Consider the following 18,323-nt stretch of genomic DNA (forward strand, 5'->3'; position numbering starts at 1 on the left):
TGCTAATTTTTAAAAAGTTTAATACCGTACAATCTGGATTCAAGGTAACTGCCCTGCACCTCATTCACAAGATGATACCCTTGTTTATTACTTTCTCCTGATATGTGGAAATCCTGAAAAACAGGTGTAACTTATACACCAGAGTTTATGGTAAATGTCAGGCAAATATTGCACAAACCCACTCAATTATTGTCTCATCATTCTTATGGCCACTTACTATGCTCTACCAATTAACACATGGGACACAGTGTGATGCTGTGGCCAGTTTGCTGACTGTTATTATTGATTGCTTTAAGGTATTTGTTGTTGAGGGTGTTGGTTCTTTGAATCGATCAAAGATCATTCATGATCGTCAATGAGAATGTCATGAATTTTTGTGGGTGCTCTGCATATGAACATCATAACAATCCACCCAAGTGGTTCATGGGTTCACACTTTGGCCTGACTGATCATTAGACACCTTCTCAATTCAAGGACCATTGAAAACCACAATTGAAATGCACGGTCCACGATATCACAGAAACAAATAGCCCCTCAAAACAGTTCTACAGCAGGCCCACAAGCATCATATGAATTTTCATGAACTACAAGATGGTGTAGGATAATGATGTTCATATTTCTGTAAATGTGCATGCCATGTCAATTCTCCAAATTTGAATAGGCACAACATGCAGAATGCAGGGGAGGGGTGGTAAAAATACTTTCATTTAAATTTCAAAAAGTTATTTATTGGAAACGATTAGATTCCCAAGAGTTGAAGACCATCTTTGGACTTAGGTGGATTTGGGAACAGTGCATTCCCAGCTGGTCAAATTTAGAATTTAAGTTAAATGTGAATCACAGATTGGCCACGTGCTGTTTTTGTTTTGTGACTTTTGCATTGTGTGAACTTGAGGAAGCCTGGTAATCACGCTAATTTTAGAAATGTGCTATTTAATTTTCTCTATAGCGCTCAAACTGCATACAGACCAAGATGTGACAGAGCAGATGGAAATCAAAGAACCTTTTATTCCTATTACGATTTCTCTTTGACCTGATTCTAAAAAGCCTCAATATTTTTCCTTTCTCTGTTAAAAGTGGCGGTGATGGTCAAGACGATGCAGGAGAACTTGATTTCAGTGGATTGCTAAAACGCCGGTAAGATATTTAAGCGTCAGTGAACTATAGATGTTTTTGGTTACTCTGTATTTTTTAAGAATTTTGTTTTATGAAACTTGAAGAATGGTGTGAAGCTGTGGAAGGATTTGTAAGCTGATTTAACATTCTGGTAGGGTGGCATTGTCATTATTGTATCTTCACACTCTTCCCTTAGACAACAGTGTGAAGTAGTGAGACGAATCACAGTCTCGTCTGTAATGTGAACACTCCTTCCATGGTCACAAGAAACCAAAATAGCTGATGAGGAATTTAGTCCTAGACAGCAGGAGAGTTTTATGGGCTCCCATAACACATACAATGAAGGACAGAGAGGGCACCCACATTCACACCCACTCCAACTGGACATGGACGTGCTGCTGGATGAGAATTCCAAGCTGGAATTTTGGTCTCCACTCACTGGGACTGTCTGGGGCAGGGTTCAAGCTCTGAGAGCTTGTGCCTCAGAGGTGGAAATGACTACCGTGGAGCTAAAGCCTGGTTCCATTGTGAACCCTTGCTGAGAAACACCCTTGTTGTAGTTAAAATCTAATTTCTATCATGTTGCAAGCTCACCTGAATCCATGGGAGGAATTCCGCTGGGAGCCTTCCTTCAGAGAAATAAAAAGGAGAGGAGTAGCTGATTGTCCAAAGACAGACAGTGAACCCATCATCAGAACTGAGCTAAGAAAGAAAAAAGCTGATCCAAATCAACTGAGAAATAATCTTTAAGAGAATGCTTTCTTAATGCACCTCTGTACCATTTAGTAAGGTAAGGGTCAGTTTGAACACACATCATATTCATCAGCATTAACATGGCATCAATGACAGAAAACAAGAGCCATCATGTCACCCATCCTGCCAAGTTGAGAGGAAAGAATGACAAAAATCTACCCTCCTTAAAATGTAAGATCCCAGCTCACTCACCTGGCTGGGTAACTAAAATGCTTCAACCTGAGAATTAGCCTAGTGGCTGCCTCTATACCCCTTTCAAAATCTCAATATCACCCGAAGAGACCAAAAGTGGACACAATATTCTAACTGCAGCCTAACCAAAGTCTTTTACAAGGATAAGCTGGTTTTGTCTTGCTGTGAATTGTCTTATAAATACACCTTAGCACCCAGCTGGACCTAGAAAAAGCCTCTTGCACAAAGCATCTTTCACGGTTTAGGGATTTCCCAAAGTGCTTTACAGCCAATGAAGAACATAGAATAGGATTAGTCCATTAGCCCATTGAACCTTTTAGAGATTTGTGGGCTAGACCATTTAAATAGCACCAAAATATCCCATAGCTCTTCACAGGAGTGTTCTCAAACACATAACCACATCCCGAAACGTTACAACAGGTGGCTGAAAGTCTAATCAAAGAGGTAGGTTTAAGGACCATCTTAGAGAACCAGAGAGAGAGAGAGAGAGAGGTGCTTAGGGAGGGAATTTCAGAGCCTTGGGCTCAGGCAGCTTAAGGTGCAGCCGCCAATGGTGGAGGGATGACAATCAGGTATCCCCAAGAGGCTAGAATCGGAGGAGTGCAGAGATCTCAGAGGGCTGTACAGCTGGAGGAGGTTACAGAGAAATGGAGGGGAGTGAGGTCGTGGAGGTTTCTGAAACCCAGTATTTAAAACTAGTCTTTCAACAATGTTTTTATTGTCAGGGAAATGAAGGAAGAAAGCAGGGAACCTGAAGTTGATGTTTGGGAGCTCCTAAAAAATGCTCAACCACACGAGTATGAAAAGATAGCCTTTGAATATGGAATCACTGACCTCAGGGGTTTGCTGAAACGCTTGAAGAGGATAAAGAGGGAAGAGAAAAAAAGTGCTGGCAAGTACCTTGAAAGATCAGATAAAAGGATGTCTGCTTCGTTTTTGTCATTGCCCCTATGACTGAATCATAGAACGATACAACGTGGCCATTCAGCCCATCAGGCCCTGGCTGAAAAGGCTATCCAATTAGTCCCACCCCCACCCCACCCTGCCCTGCTGTTTCTCTCAAACCCTGCATTTCTTTTCTTTTTAATTATTTTCCCAATTCCCTTTTGAAAGTTACAATTGAATCTGCTTCCACTGCCCTTGCAGGTTTGGTGTTACAGATGCCAAAAGCCCACTGCATAAAAATAAAAATTCTCCTCATCCCGTCCTCTGGTTCTTTTGTCAAACACTTTAAATCTGTGTCCTTTGGTTACCGACCCACCTGCCAGTGGATAAAGTTTCTCCTTATTCACTCTATCAAAACCCCTCATAATTTTCAAATCACTGTTAAATCCTCGCTTACCCTCCTCTGCTCTGAGGAGAACAATCCCGGTTCCTCCAATCTCTCCACATAACTGAAGTCCTTCATCGCTGCAAAAATCCCTTCCACACCTTCACCTGAGCGTGTTGTTAAATGTCTTGCATTGTAGCATTGTTCCTTGGCAGTTTTGCAGGGGCCAAGGTGCAGCGAGACATTGAGTTTCAGTTCTGGTGTTAAGTAGAATTTTAACACTACCTGCCTGATGGAAACCAGGTAGGTAGACAGTTAAAAATGGGTAGGCTATTTGGAAGCCATCCATTTGCGATGTTAATCTGTGGGGTCTTGCTGGCAGGTGAGGAGCCCACCTAAACAACAGAAATAAATAGTATCCTTTCTATAATAAGAGGCCCAAAATCATACTCAGTACTCCAATCATGGCCTAACATCTCTTACTCTAACATTCTATTCCACTATCTATATAACCCCAAACCCACAGAATTGTTACAGCACAGAAGGGGGTCACTTAGCTTCTCGCGTCTGTGCTGGCTTTCCAAAGAATAAATTTACCTCATGTTTCTCCCCCACATTCTCCCTGTAACCCTACACATCCTTCCTTTTCAGACAATAATCCAGTTCTGTCTTAAGTGCCTCATTGAACCTGTCTCCACCACAGTCTCGGGCAGTGCATCCCAGATCCTAACCACACGCTACATGAAAACATTTTTTCTCATGTCATCATTGCTTCTTTTGCCAACTGCATAAAATCTGTGCCCTCTGGTTCTCAATCCTTCCGCCAATGGGAACAGTTTTTCTATATCTACTCTGTCCAGACCCCTCATGATTTTGAACTTCTCTATCAAATCTCTTCTCGGCTTTCTGTTCTCCAAGGAAAGCAGTCCCCCAACCTTTCCAATCTAGCTATGTAGCTGAAGTCCCTCAACTCTGGAACCTAGCCCTTTGTGATGTTAATCTGTAGGGTCTTGCAGGCAGATGAAGAGCCCACCAAAACAACAGCAATAAAAAGTGTAAAAATTAATGCAAAATTGGTGAATTTTTTTCAACATTCTTTCTAATGCCTTCACATCTTTCCTACAATATGGTGGCCAGAACTGGATGCAGTAGTCCAGTTTTTTTATAGCTTGATCCACTGGATCATATCAATTTTTTTTGATGGCCTTCCCTCATAGATAAAATCTAAATAACAATTTAAATTGCGCCTTTGCTTTACATTTGTCTTTCATCTATTTTTCTTTCAATTATGCACAAAGCTTTTGCGAAGATTCTGGAACCTGGGTACCAAGTGGAGAAAGGTGACAAGATAAGGTTTGTTGTGGATTTGGCAGACCCAACCGTTGACCTAAAATGGTATCGCAATGGTCAAGAAATCCGGCCAAGTCCCAAGTAAGCATTTTATCTTGATGTTTCTATTCCCTAGGCTAAATGTTCACCTATCTCACTTTTCAGTTACGACATAAAAAATGACTTGTGTTCCTATAGTGATTCTCACAATGTTAAGATGTCCCAGACTGCTGTTGCAACTATTTAAGTACTTAAGTAAGTGTAGCCCCTTGTAGGAAATGTAGCAACCAATTTGTGCATAGCGAGCTCCCACAAAAAGCAATGAGATAATGACCAGATAATGTGTTTTTTAGTGATGTTGGTTGAGGGTTTCATATTGGCCAGAACACTGTTGAGAGCTCCCCTGGTCTTCTTTGAAATTATGCCAATGGGAACTTTTGGGAAGCAGGCAACCGGGGGCAACAGGTGTTGGAGGTATGGGGGGACTCAGTTTAGGGTCTTACTGGAAAGGTGACACCTCTGACTATGCAGCATTCCCTCAGTACTGTGGGATAAGATGCAAGTAACAGGGTTTTTGGGTGAATTGCAATTTTTGAAGGGTAAATGTTGCGATGCTGCTAAAGGATGTGTTGAATTCCTTCCCCTACAATCTCAACCATCAAGGGTAGCAATTGCATGGGAACACCATTACCTCCAGGCTCCCATTCACAGTACACACCTTCCTGGCTTGGACAAATATCGCTGTTCTTCCACCATCACTGGGCCAATATGCTAGAATTCCTGATACAGCACCATCGCCGCATAGACAAAAGCAGTTGAGAGTGGTCTAGTTCAACACTCTGTTCTATCAAACTTCTACTGGTTCAAGAAGGCGGCTCTTTGCCACCTTCACTCGGGCAATGAATGGTGGCATTGCCAGTGCTGCCCACATTCCAAGAGTAAGTGTAAAGAAAAGTGAACAGGGCATGAATGAGGTGATGATTTCAGTAATGATGGCAGAAGGGGAACAGCAGAGGTGGCTGGTGTTGCTGAGGTGACAAAGGAAGATCTGGCTAATGGACAGAATACGGAGTTCGAGGGTCAGACAAGGCTGTGCACTTTCGACTTCATTGTGATTGGGGAACTCAGGAGAGGGATACAATTGAAAAGTCAAGTGTGTGAAGTATTCCAAATGAACTCCCACCAAATTGGATTTTTGAGTTCGTATTCAGTGAAGTCATTTTTTGCAACTTTTAACAGATATATCTTTGAACACAAGGGGACGTTGCGTATGTTGACAATCAAAAACTGCACTATGGCAGATGATGCAGCTTACCAGGTAACAGCTGGGGATGAGAAGTGTACGACAGAATTGTTTGTTAAAGGTAAATAAATCACAAAACCCCCTCTGTACTAATCCTTTGTGTTCTTTGTAAGTTGTTTTTCCTGCCTTGCTAAATTTTAGAATGGTTGAGAAATAACAGCTTGGAAACAGTCCATTCATTCTGTCCAGCCTACGTCAATGTTTCTGCTCCACTCGAACATCCTCACACCCCCTCTTCGTCTCACCCCATCACCTTTTCTAATTCCTTTTCCCTCATGTACTTATCAAACTTCCTCTTAAATGTATCGATATTATTCCTCTCCATCACTCCCTGTGGTAGAAAGTTCAACATTCTCACCACTCTCTGGGTAAAGAAGCTTCTCCTGAATTCACTAATGAATCTATTAGTGACTAGCTTATATTTATGGCTCCCAGTTCTGATCTCCCATACAAGTGGAAACATCTTCCGTTTGTCTAACTAATCAAACAATTTCATAACCTTTGAGACCTTGATCAGGTCACTCATCAGCCTTCTCTGCTCTGGAGAAAAGAGAATCAACCTGTTCGTGTTTTCCTCATGGTTATAACCTCTCAATCCTTGTCAATCTTTTTTGCATCATGAACATATGAACATACAAATTAGGAACAGGAGGAGGCCACTCTGCCCCTCAAGCCTGTTTCACCATTCAACAAGATCATGGCTGGTCTGATTGTAACATTCCTGCCTACCCCCATTAACCTTTCACCCCCTTGCTTATCAAGAATCTATCCACCTCTGCCTTAAAAATATTGACTCTGCTTCCACTGCCTTTTCAGGAAGAGAATTCCAAAGACTCTCAACCCTCCGAGTGAAAAGATTTCACCTCATCTCTGCCCTAAATGTGTGAGCCCTTATTTTTAAACAGTGATCCCCTCGTTCTAGATTCTCTCACAAGAGGAAACATCCTTTCCATGTCCACCTGCCGAGTCCTTTCAGAATCTTATATGTTTCAATAAAGTCACCTCTTACTCTTCTAAACAAGCCTTCCTGTCCCACCTTTCCTCATAAGACAATCTGCCCATTCAGGTATTAGTCTAGTAATTTTCTGAACTGCTTCCAAAGCGTTTACATCCTTCCTTAAATAAGAAAACCAATGCTGCGCACAGTACTCCAGATGTGGTCTCACCAATGCCCTGTATAACTGAAGCATAACCTCTCTACTTCTGTATTCAATTCTCCTCGCAATAAGCAATAACATTCTATTACCTTTTTTAATTACCTGCTGTACCTGCATACTAACCTTTTATGATTCACGCACTAGGACACCCAGATCCCTCTGTATCTCAGAGCTCTGCAATCTGTCTCCATTTAGATAATATGCTTCTTTTTTATTCTTCCTGCCAAAATGGACAATTTCACATTTACCCACATGATATTTCATTTGCCAGATTTTTGCCCATTCACTTAACCTGTCTATATCCCTGTATAGCCTCCTTTTGTCCACTGCACAATTTAACTCTCTTATCTATCTTTTTATCATCAGCAAATTTAGCAACCATACCTTCGGTCCCTTCATACAAGTCATTTGTATAGATTGTAAAAAGTGGAGACCCCAGCACTGATACCTGTGGCACACCACTCTTTGCACCTTGCCAATCAGAAAATGACCCATTTATGTCTACTCTCCATTTCCTGTTAGCCAGCCAATCTTCCATCCATGCCAATATGTTACCCCCTACACCATGAGCTTTTATTTTTCGCCATTATCTTTGATGAGGCACCTCATCAAATGCCTTCTGGAAATCTAAGTACAGTACATCCACTGGTTCCCCTTTAGCCACAGCACATGTTACTTCTTCAAAGAACTCCAGTGAATTGATTAAGCATTGTGATTTCCCTTTCACAAAACCATGTTGACTCTGTCTGACTACCTTGAATTTTTCCAAGTGCCCGGCTATAACATCTTCTAACATGTTCTCCAGTGCTTCTATATCATTTTCATAAAATGAGGATCAGAACTGTGCACAACACTCTACTGCGGGAGACGTGGTAGTGTTGTGGTAATGTCACTGGACTTGTAATCCCGAGGCCCAGGTTATTCCTCAGGGGACATGAGTTCAAATCCCATTACAGCTGCTGGTGGAATTTAAATTCAGTTAATAACTCTGGAATTTTAAAGCTAGTCCACCATGTTGATGGTGGTGTTTGGAATGGTGTCTGCCAGTCTCCCAATTCGGTGTAATCTGCAAATTTTGAAATTACGTCTGCGATTCCCAAACCCAAACCTTTCGTGTAAATAGTGAACTGTAGTGATCCCAGCACTGGTCCCTGTGGAACCTGGTGATGAAGTGGAGATGTAGTCATTAGCTCATCTTGGGGTCAAATACCCCCTGTCTGTCAGTCTGAGTAACAACCTTTAACTCTCCACTCTCTGCTTTCTGCCTGTGATCTTGAATCCCACCTCCAGTTGTCACCATCACTTGCCACAACCACACAAAAATAAATGTGTGACGGGATTAAGGAGAAAAGACAACATTCTCCAAATAAGATATAGAATGAATAGACAGCAAGACAGCCCAATCCCATACTTCATAAAACTCATAAATAGTATATAAATGATTGAGAATTTAATGAACTCAATTGGACAACATATGATCAATGGACTTTAATAGAAAATTCAGGCCTTTCTTTTCTATTGTGTAAATTAAGGAGACCTGAATTTTGCAGCATATTGTAATTATCTGTATACTGAAATGTTCATAATTGTGCAATGCTTTTATTATTTTACCATTTATTTTTAATTAAATGATTGTCCATAACTATGTCATGAATTATGAGCACATTAATCTTTTTCAAGAAGCACGTGTAATAGCTGGAGTATCTCGATGAGATACTCAACTTGGAACCAAGTTTTGAAGTTCTTGGGACAGAAATAATTAAGTGTTCAGCCAGAGACAATTAGTACTAGAACTGCACAAGCTGTTGAACATTATCCTTATTATGGGTGGAATTTTATGGTCCCATCACACGGGGGTGGGACTGTAAAATGCAGGCGAGCTGTTCAGAAGTCCATTGATTTCGGTGGGGGTGTAAAATCTCACTGGCATAAAATTCAGCCCTATCTCTATCGAGCAGACTCCCTCTGCTGGTACATATGTGTATGGTAGCCTCAAGTGGACATAGTCCACAATGCAATTTTCAGTTCACTACACAGGGTCTAACTATTATACGCCTGACGTCCCTTCTCTGTGGAGGATTTCAGGATGAAAGCATAACTTAAAAGACATGTCTCTGAAATAATAGGGTTGAACAAGAATGACCTGATGGCTTTGATCCGCCTTCCTTGTGCTGTTTTCTTGCAGAGCCTCCTGTTACAATCACTCGCGAGCTAGAAAATCGGGATGAGTTGGTTGGCGAGAGAGTGGAATTGGAATGCGAAGTGTCAGAAGAAAACGCACAAGTGAAATGGTATGGGAAATCCTATCCTGGGACCATGTTAGCTAAAGAAAGGAGTTCTACAAATATCTGTCGTAGGATTGCATGTGCATGATTAAATTGAATACTGAAGGTATGATACAGATTGAACTGAACATTTATTAATTTTTTTATATATATTCATTCACGGCATGTGGGCTTCACTGGCTGGGCCAGTATTTATTGCCCATCCCATAAAATGAGTAGAGGCAGAATTGGTGAGTTACACCATGCTATGATTCAATAAGCACTATTTAATCAAATAGGTTTGTGGTGTGTTAGTTGTCAATTGCTGGTTTGCCATTCTAATCGGAGATGTCCATCCCTCCTTCAGGTATAAAAATGGGATTGAACTTGGTGCTTCACCCAAGCATCGTTTTAGGACTGATGGAAAGAAACATTGGCTTATCATCCCAGAAGCATCCAAGGCTGACTCCGGAACGTACTCAGTGAAGACTACCGGAGGGCAGTCTACAGCAGTGCTGAAAGTTGATAGTATGGATCACATTTTTTATACAAGGGTTTTTGGAGTGAGGTAATCGTAGCTGTTGTATTTTATAAAAAAAACAAGCAAATTAAGCTAGAAAAAGCAGCTGTTCTCAGGGTAAGTGGTGTAAGTTTGAACCTAGTTGTAAAAGTACATTGAAAATATCAGTAAAAGTGGCCATGAGGATGTCAGACTGTCATTAAAAACCCAACTGGATCATTAATGTCCCTTTAGGGAAGGAAACCTGCCATAATTACCTCTCTGGGCCTTTACAGTGACTCCAGTCTACACGCAAAGGTGATTGACTCTTAACTGCCTCCTGACATGGCCTGGCAAACCAGTCAGTCATAGGAGACAGAAGACAGCCGTTCACCACCACTTTCTCAAGGGCAGCTGGGTCGATGAATGATAAATGCCTTCCTCTGAGACACCACATCCCAAGAATGAATAATTTTTTTTAAAAACATAGAAATACCAAAGCTCCTAGTTCAGATCCTGTTACAGCAAATTGTTGAATGCAATCAATTTGCTTGTTCATAGGATCGCACCAGCATAACCATCCAACCTTGAGCTAGCTTTTTCCAGCTTAATTTGCTTGGCCACACTTGGAGTTGCTCCCATGCCACTGTGGGCATTCTGTGTGTAAGTGAACATACGAAGATACGAAATAGGAACAGAAGTAGGCCATTCGGCCCCTCGAGCCTGCTCCGCCATTCAATAAGATCATGGCTGATCTGTTTGCGTTTCGAGTTCCACATTCCCATCTATCCCTGATAACCTTCGATTCCCTTGCCTAACAAGAATCTATCTACCTCTGCCTTGAAAATATTCAATGACCCCGTCTCCATCACCTTCTGAGGCAGAGAATTCCAAAGTCACACAACCCTCTGAGAGAAAAAATGTCTCCTCATCTCTGTCCCAAAAGGGTGACCCCTAATCATAAAACAGTGCCCCCTAGTTCTGGACTCACCCACAAGGGGAAACATCCTTTCCACATCCATCTTGTTGAAACCATTCAGGATCTCGTATACTTCAATCAAGTCACCCCTCACTCTTCTAAACTCCAGTGGAAACAAGCCCAGTCTGTCCAGCCTTTCCTCATAAAACAACTCACTCATTCCAGGTGTCAATCTAGTAAACCTCCTCTGAACTGCCTCCAATGCATTTACATCCTTCCTTAAATAAGGGGATCAAAACTGCACCCAGTATTCGAAGTGTGGTCTCACCAATGCCCTGTATAACTGCTGTTTCTCCTGCACTTCCAGTGAAGTTACACTGAGCAGATCCAGGGAAATTCCCAGCCCGTGAAAGCTTCCTTTTCCTTCAGAAAAGAAAACCTGCCGTTTTTACCCAGCCTGGGCCTACACATGACTCAAGACCCACAGCAACAAGTTTGATTCTTCAGCCCAGATTTTAACCAGAGGCCGGCGGGATCAAAACCGTTTCCAGGGAGATTGGTCCCATTTGGCTGAGCATAACTGAGCGCTATAGACCCCACCACCCCCCTTTCCAAGGAGTCTAAACAGTTAGTTGAGGAAACAGGTAGTGTTTTGTGTTCTGCGAGATACTTGAGATGACCTGACATTGTCTCCTTGCTTCCCAGTGAAACCTCTGAAGATAATGCAGAATCTTACTGACCAAGTCGTCCGAGCTGGCCAACAGGCAGTGTTTGAGTGCGAATTGTCAGAAGCAAACGTGGGTGGAAAGTGGTACAAGAATGGTCAACTGATCCACCCAAGTGAACACGTAAAGATAACTCACAGGAAAAAGTGAGGTTCACAGCCACTTACGACAAACTAACGGATCTGCCCTCTCAGTTCAGAGAAGCGGGTATCACAGAAATCGGCCATTCACCCAATCGTACTCATGTTAGGTAGCTCACTGAAAGAGCTGTACAATTAGTCCCACTCCTCCCTGCTCTTTCCTCAGAGCCCTGAAAGACCTTTCCTTTTCAAGCATTTATATGCAATCCCTTTGTGAAAGTTGCTGTTGAATCTGTTTCTTTTTTAAGTGGAGTATTCCAGTTTATAAATTGTGTTAACTTTTGTTAGCTGTCAGTTTAAGTGGTAAAATGCTTATTGTTGTTGGAGGTTTAGAAATTTCAATCCCATCAGCAGCAGTTTAGCAGAAGCCCAAATCTCACCAAAGCAGTTTTAGAATTTGGATTCAGTTTCAAAAATTTGGAAGTAAAAAGGAATTGGTAGCATAGATAGAAAGGAATTACTTCCTCTGGTGGAACAGGCTGGAAGGGCTGAATGGCCTCCTCCTGCTCCTATGTTCCAGAATCTGCTGGTCCTGACCAGCCACAGATGTAAGAAGAGGAATGCCTAAAAATCTTGGTCCCTGCCCCATTATGTGACCTGCTTCAGCCATGGGCCATGTATAAGCCTTGGTCGCCCCCCCGAGTGCTGGTCCCTCCAGCTGGCAGAGCTTAGTGATATCAGAAGTGAGATTTAAGTGAAACCCCTTGGGTCTACAGCTCCACCTCAAGCCTGGGCCATTGCATCTTCTGGCTGCCAATGGAGATCTGCACCAATTGGAATGGGACATCACAGGAAGGGCTGGGTAACGCCGTGGGAGGGGGGTGGTGGGTGGGGTGGTGGTGGCAGTGGGAAGGGAGTCCTTGGCTTGCATCTCATGAAGGGTCCATCCGGGGATTTTATTTTTGAGTGTTGGCCGCTCTGCCACATTTATGGGGAGCCCCTGTCACAGGGCCTCCGACAACAGCTTGCATTTATTAAAATATCCCAAGTTCCTTCACAGAAGCATTATCAGACAAAATCTGAGCAAAAGGACATATGAGGACAGGTGACCGATAGCTTGGTCAAAGAGGTATTAAGGAACATCTTAAAGGAGAGATGATGGATGGAGAGGTTAGGGAGCGAATTCCAGAACTTGGGGTCCAGGCAGCTGAAGGCACGCCCATCAATGGTGGGGCAGTTAAAATAGGGAATGCTCAAGAGGTCAGAATTAGAGGAGCACAGAGATCTCAGAGGGCTGGAGGAGATGACAGAGGTACAGAAGGACAAGGCCATGGAGAGATTTGAAAACAAGACATATTGACACTGCAGGCTCAACCTCCACAACTAACCAGGGAGACCCTGGAAATGATAGATCTTTCTTTAAAAAAAGAGATAAGTGGCAATCTGGGCTCTTCCCCCATTATTATTGTTGTGGAGAACTGGGCAGTAAAAGTGACCATGAAGCTGTCAGATTGTCCAGTTGATTCCTTCAGGGAATCTGCTGTCCTCACCCAGTCTGGGCTTATATGTAACTCATTTTGTTAAACTGCTTCAATTCAGGAGGAGGTCCATCATTTCTTCGGGGCAAGTAGGTGTATTCAATGTATTGAAAATTGCATTGTGCATTTTGTCCACTTGAGGCTACCATACACACATGTACCAACAGAGGGAGTTTGCTAGGAAGAGATATCAAAGGATCCATGCTTAACAGCTCAAACAGTTCTATTTCTAAATGTCTCTCACTAAAAAATATAATTTTCCTGCCCAAGAACCTCACAGTAGGGACAGATAATAAATTCTAACCTTGCCAGTCCATGTCCTGAGAATAAATTTAAAAAAGGTCAAATAAATCCACCCTTTAGTGAACAAAGGAATTCTTACTCACCTGTGCCTGCATTTTCCCACATAAAATGGAGGTTATAATTTGAAAGTGCCTTGTGTGTGAAATTAAACTAAAGGTGGAATTGCATCAAATTTCCAGCACAGGAACAGGGCATTCAGCCTAACAGTTCCATGCTGGTATTTATCTCCACATGACTCTCCTCCCACCCCTCTTCATCAATCAGCATAACCTTCTTCCTCATGTGTTATCTAGCTTCCCTTAAATATATCTATACTATTCACACTGTGGTAGCGAGTTCCATATTCCAACTCCCTGGTTAAGGAAGTCTCTCCTGAATTCCCTATTGGATTTATTCATGGCCATCTTTTTTTATCGTCCCCAGCTCTGATGTCCATTCAATTGGAAATATATGGCCACTTAGTTGTACAGAAACGAAGTATCGCTGAAAAAGAGAGACATGCTATTGAAGCCTTTCATCTGGCACTTATCAGGATAGACGCAAGAATGCTCCCTTTGAAATTTGGTATTCTTGCATCTGTCCTGATGAGTTCAAGATGAAAAGATTTGACAGCCTGTCTCATTTTTTAGCAGTTGGAAATATCTTCCCTTTGTCCACGCTATCAAACCTGTTCATAATTTTAAAGGCCTCAACAGGCCACCCATCATTCTGTAGAGAAAGATTCTTCAGCTTGTTAAGTCTTTCATGATAGTTATTATCCCTTAATTCTGGTATCATTCTAGTAAATGTTTTATTTTTCTGCAGCTTTCTCGATGCCTCTTTATCATTGTAGTAATGCGGAGACCAGATCTATGCAGAGTGCTCCAAGCTTCTGCAGAGGGTTAATATAACTTCTATGTTAAATGATAGGAACAGTTGCTGCTTTATAGTTTCGTAATTAGTTAATTTGTGTAAGAACTTGGCACAAACCTAACGGATTGTGTTTTGTAATTTAAGAGTACACAAGTTGTTGGTGGAAAAGGTGGTTATGGATGATGACGGAGATTACACTTTCATCCCGGAAGGCTACTCAATGCAATTGGGAGCTAAACTGCGCATGATTGGTAAGTGAAACCTTGGGGACCACGCATACCGATGGGCGTTAACAACACTGAAGCGGACTATTAGCCTCATTGGGCTGACTTTTTCCAGCCCCATGGAGATGGGGTTGGAGACGGCGGGGGCTGCTGAGAACATTAGATGGGGGGGGTGGTGGGGAGCGGGACCATATCTGGACAGTACGCTTACACAGCCCTGCCTCTGGGGTGTTTGTCCAAGGAGGGATGGAGAAGAAAAAAGGCAGCTTGCTCCGGTTAAGTGGGCAGCCAATTGCGCCATTTATACCAAAATAGGGGCCATTTTCCAGTGGAGTTGGGGTCTTCCCATCTTCAGAGCGACCACCACCTCCCCCCCCCCACCATGTGCAAAACCCGTTAGTGCTCCAGAGGCAGCCTCCCAGCGGCAGACGGGCCATCAATGCCCCCTGTAAATGCCCCCCCACCCCCACACACTCCTCACAATAATGGCCTGGCAGCAGTGGCCACACTTTGAACGATGTTAGAAACCTTCAGAAGGCACCTCCATCTTGAGGCACACCCGCAGTCTCCTACCTACACTGGCAGCCCCTGTCTCTCCAGGTGGGGCCTAGCCTCAGAGGCTCCTCGCGAGCCTCCTGCTTGTGCAGCCTGCCCGCAGTCTCTAATTGGATGAGGCTCCAGGAGGCTACCTCGTGACTAGCCACTTCTGGGAAATTTGTGCAGCCGGGCGGGACCTATATGTCTTCAGGGGTAGAATGGACTTATGGTCCTGACATCAGGGTCCCGACACCTGCTAGAAAATTCAGCCCATCCTGCTTGTCCTCTTTGTTAGATCAATCCAAAAGATCAATGCTAATCCCTCCTCACAGCCCTGTATTTCCTTGGCCTCGGATGTTTTCAACAGTTAAATTCCATCGGCCTCATTTTTTGCCCGTTCATGTAGTCTGTCTATGTCCCTTTGTCACTTCCTTCTCCCAGCCACACAATTTACTGTGTATCCAACTTAGCCTCATCTATAAACTCTTCTCTTTCCACCAAGTTGTATATACTGTGAAAAATTAAGGCTTCAGTACAGACTCACCATTTGTCATATCCTGCCGATTGGAGCATGTCTTTTATAGTCATTCCTGGGATGTGGGCGTCACTGGCCAGGCCAACATTTATTGCCCATCCCTAATTCCCCTTCCAAAGATGTTGGGGTGAGCCGCCTTCTTGAACCGCTGCAGTCCATGCGGTGTAGATAGACCCAGAGTGGTAAATTCCCTTCCTTCCCAGAGCCTTGTCTGTTCATTTTTATTAACCTGCGTCTCTGGTTTAATGATTTTGTTTATCCTGATCCCTCATTTACAAGAAGTTTGAGTCTTCCTTATTCATCCCAGCAAATTTTTGCGCTGATATCAGAAAGATCTCCTTCGCACACAGAGTGACCAACACATGGGAGAGACTCCCAGATAGAGCAGTGGAGCCAAAAAAAAACCTGGAATCATTTCAGATCAATTGGATGCTGCAGCATGCCAAATAGATTTTTGAAATATCAGGGAGTTGAGGGCCATGAGGAACTGCATGAAAGAGGAGTTGAGGCCTGAGGCAGATCAGCCATGATCTTATTGAATGGCTGAGCAGGCCTATTCCAGCCCCTATTTCTTATGCTCTTATGTCTCCGATTAGATGAGTAGAGATGGGCTGAATGCTCAGCCTCATCAAATATTGGGCTCCAAAACATTTTTATTCTCCCTTTTATGGGCTAAAACAGGTGTAACAATGACCAATTTAACAGGGCTGAGGCCCACACACAATCAGCACTGGAGTTCCAGCCAATGGGAAATTGTTTCATGGCTTTTTCTTTCGGCGGCTTTGGCAGCTGCCTGATGGGAATATAGCCATCAGCTCTTGGGATTATTTTATACCCGGGCTCCTAAGTTGTTTAGCGCCAGTCGGAGCTCATGATGCACAAACTTCGACTGCAATTTTCAGGCCATGAGAGCAGCCTGGCCCACGGGTAGTGGTCCTTAAAGGGACCCAGCTAGAGACCTCACAAAAAATGGCCGAAACAAACTCAGAACATTTTTCATGTCAGAAAGAGAAGTGATCCATACTCCTGGTTCCACAAAGCAACTGTGCACCCTCACTCACCCCCATACCCCCGATTATAGTCTAGATAGGGAAAAACTGTTCCCATTGGTTGAAGGATCTAGAACAAGAGGGCACAGATTTAAGGTAATTGGTAAAAGAAGCAATGGTGATATGAGAATGCAGCAAGTGGTCAGGATCTGGAATGCGCTGCCCGAGAGTGTAGTGGGGGCAGGTTCAATCGAGGCTTTCGAAAGGGAACTGGATTGTTATCTGAAAAGGAAGAATGTGCAGGGATACCGGGAAAAGGCCGGGCAGTGGCACTAGGTGAATTGCTCCCTTGGAAAGCCAGCGTCGACATGACAAGTTGAATGGCCTCCTTCTGTGCTGTAACCATTCTGTGATCGCCCTCTCACACCCACCCTTGTCTCTTTGGCCTGGCATGGGGTGAAATTGATAATTCCCGGACAAGCAAGGTGTGTGGAGCACAAAATTGGCAGCTGCAGCTGGCCAGATCTATTGTGAAACAGGCCTGGAGAAGGAATTTACTTCTGATCTTTTCTCATCCGCTTCGCTAATCTCCACCACCCAATCTCAGCTTCATACTCCCACCCATCAACAGTGATTCCACATCCAGAGCAGAATCTCCCATCCATCAACAGTGATTCCAAATCCAGAGCAGAATCTCCCACCCATCAACAGTAATTCCACATCCAGAGCAGAATCTCCCACCCATCAACAGTAAGTCCACATCCAGAGCAGAATCTCCCACCCATCGACAGTGATTCCACATCCAGAGCAGAATCTCCTCTACAGCATTGGCAAAAGTGAGCCCAGAATTGTTAATCCTCCAGCCTTGTCGATCTCCAGGATCCAGCTGCGAGTAAGTACCTGGCAGGAAGATCACGTGGGGCGTTTCAAACACTTTGGCCGGGATTTTCCAGCCCTGTGGTGGCTGGGATCCACCGCAGGAGATTCAGCAGCTCAGCCAAAATTCCATTCACTCTCAGCGGGAACGAATGATCCTGGCAGTGGACAGGGGCTGGAAAACCCCGCCCTTTGTTCATTGGTCATGAAAATATTGGAAATGGAGGTGGGGGTGGCGGGGGGTGGGGGGGGGGGGGGTGGTGGCGGAAGATAAGTTGTTTAATTGGCAGTCAAGAATCATCCAACCGGGCAGCAAAGAATCTTTTCCTTTTCCAATCAGAGGTGGCGACGCTTAACAATGAGGAATTAAGGTAGCAAATGAAGAAGCGGATGTTATCCTAGCCCACATTTGCATGCCAGCATTCACTCAGGTAGGGGCTTCTGTGTCTAACCTTTGTCTTTCTAACCATCTTTGTAGATTCTCCCAAAATCCACCTTGATCATCTTTCCAAGACACCTGAAATTGTGGTTGTGGCTGGAAACAAACTGCGGCTGGATATTCCTATCACTGGGGAACCAGCGCCAAAAGTTGTATGGATGAAAGGTGAAAAAGTAAGTCAATTTCCCTTACCTGCCGAGGTAATCCATATATCCAGCGACCTGAAAGTGCTCTTGCCAGTTCTATGTGTGTGAGATTGAACACAACAGGTCTGAGAGATTAACCCTCAGGAGGCAACTGTGGGGTTTCTTTGCACTTAATTAAATGTTCAACATTTTACATAAAAATAAATATTTATTCATTCTCAGGAAGTAAGCGTCGCTGGCTGGGCCAGCATTTATTGCCCATCCCTAATTGCCCTTG

The 18,323-nt window shown here is 43.6% G+C and overlaps 1 protein-coding gene across 1 annotated transcript in view; it reads left to right on the top strand.

The window, feature by feature from the left end:
• Positions 1-18,323, top strand: part of mybpc1 (myosin binding protein C1) — a 92,255-nt gene that overhangs the window by 25,539 nt on the left and 48,393 nt on the right. The window contains exons 7-15 of the mRNA XM_041216196.1: positions 1,078-1,137; positions 2,787-2,953; positions 4,630-4,762; positions 5,900-6,024; positions 9,306-9,411; positions 9,752-9,912; positions 11,508-11,673; positions 14,445-14,551; positions 17,940-18,073. Coding sequence (XP_041072130.1) covers positions 1,078-1,137; positions 2,787-2,953; positions 4,630-4,762; positions 5,900-6,024; positions 9,306-9,411; positions 9,752-9,912; positions 11,508-11,673; positions 14,445-14,551; positions 17,940-18,073 — 1,159 coding nt within the window. The remainder of the gene's footprint in view (positions 1-1,077; positions 1,138-2,786; positions 2,954-4,629; positions 4,763-5,899; positions 6,025-9,305; positions 9,412-9,751; positions 9,913-11,507; positions 11,674-14,444; positions 14,552-17,939; positions 18,074-18,323) is intronic.

This window comes from Carcharodon carcharias, chromosome 21, assembly GCF_017639515.1.
Source record: "Carcharodon carcharias isolate sCarCar2 chromosome 21, sCarCar2.pri, whole genome shotgun sequence".
NCBI classification, from domain to species: domain Eukaryota; kingdom Metazoa; phylum Chordata; class Chondrichthyes; order Lamniformes; family Lamnidae; genus Carcharodon; species Carcharodon carcharias.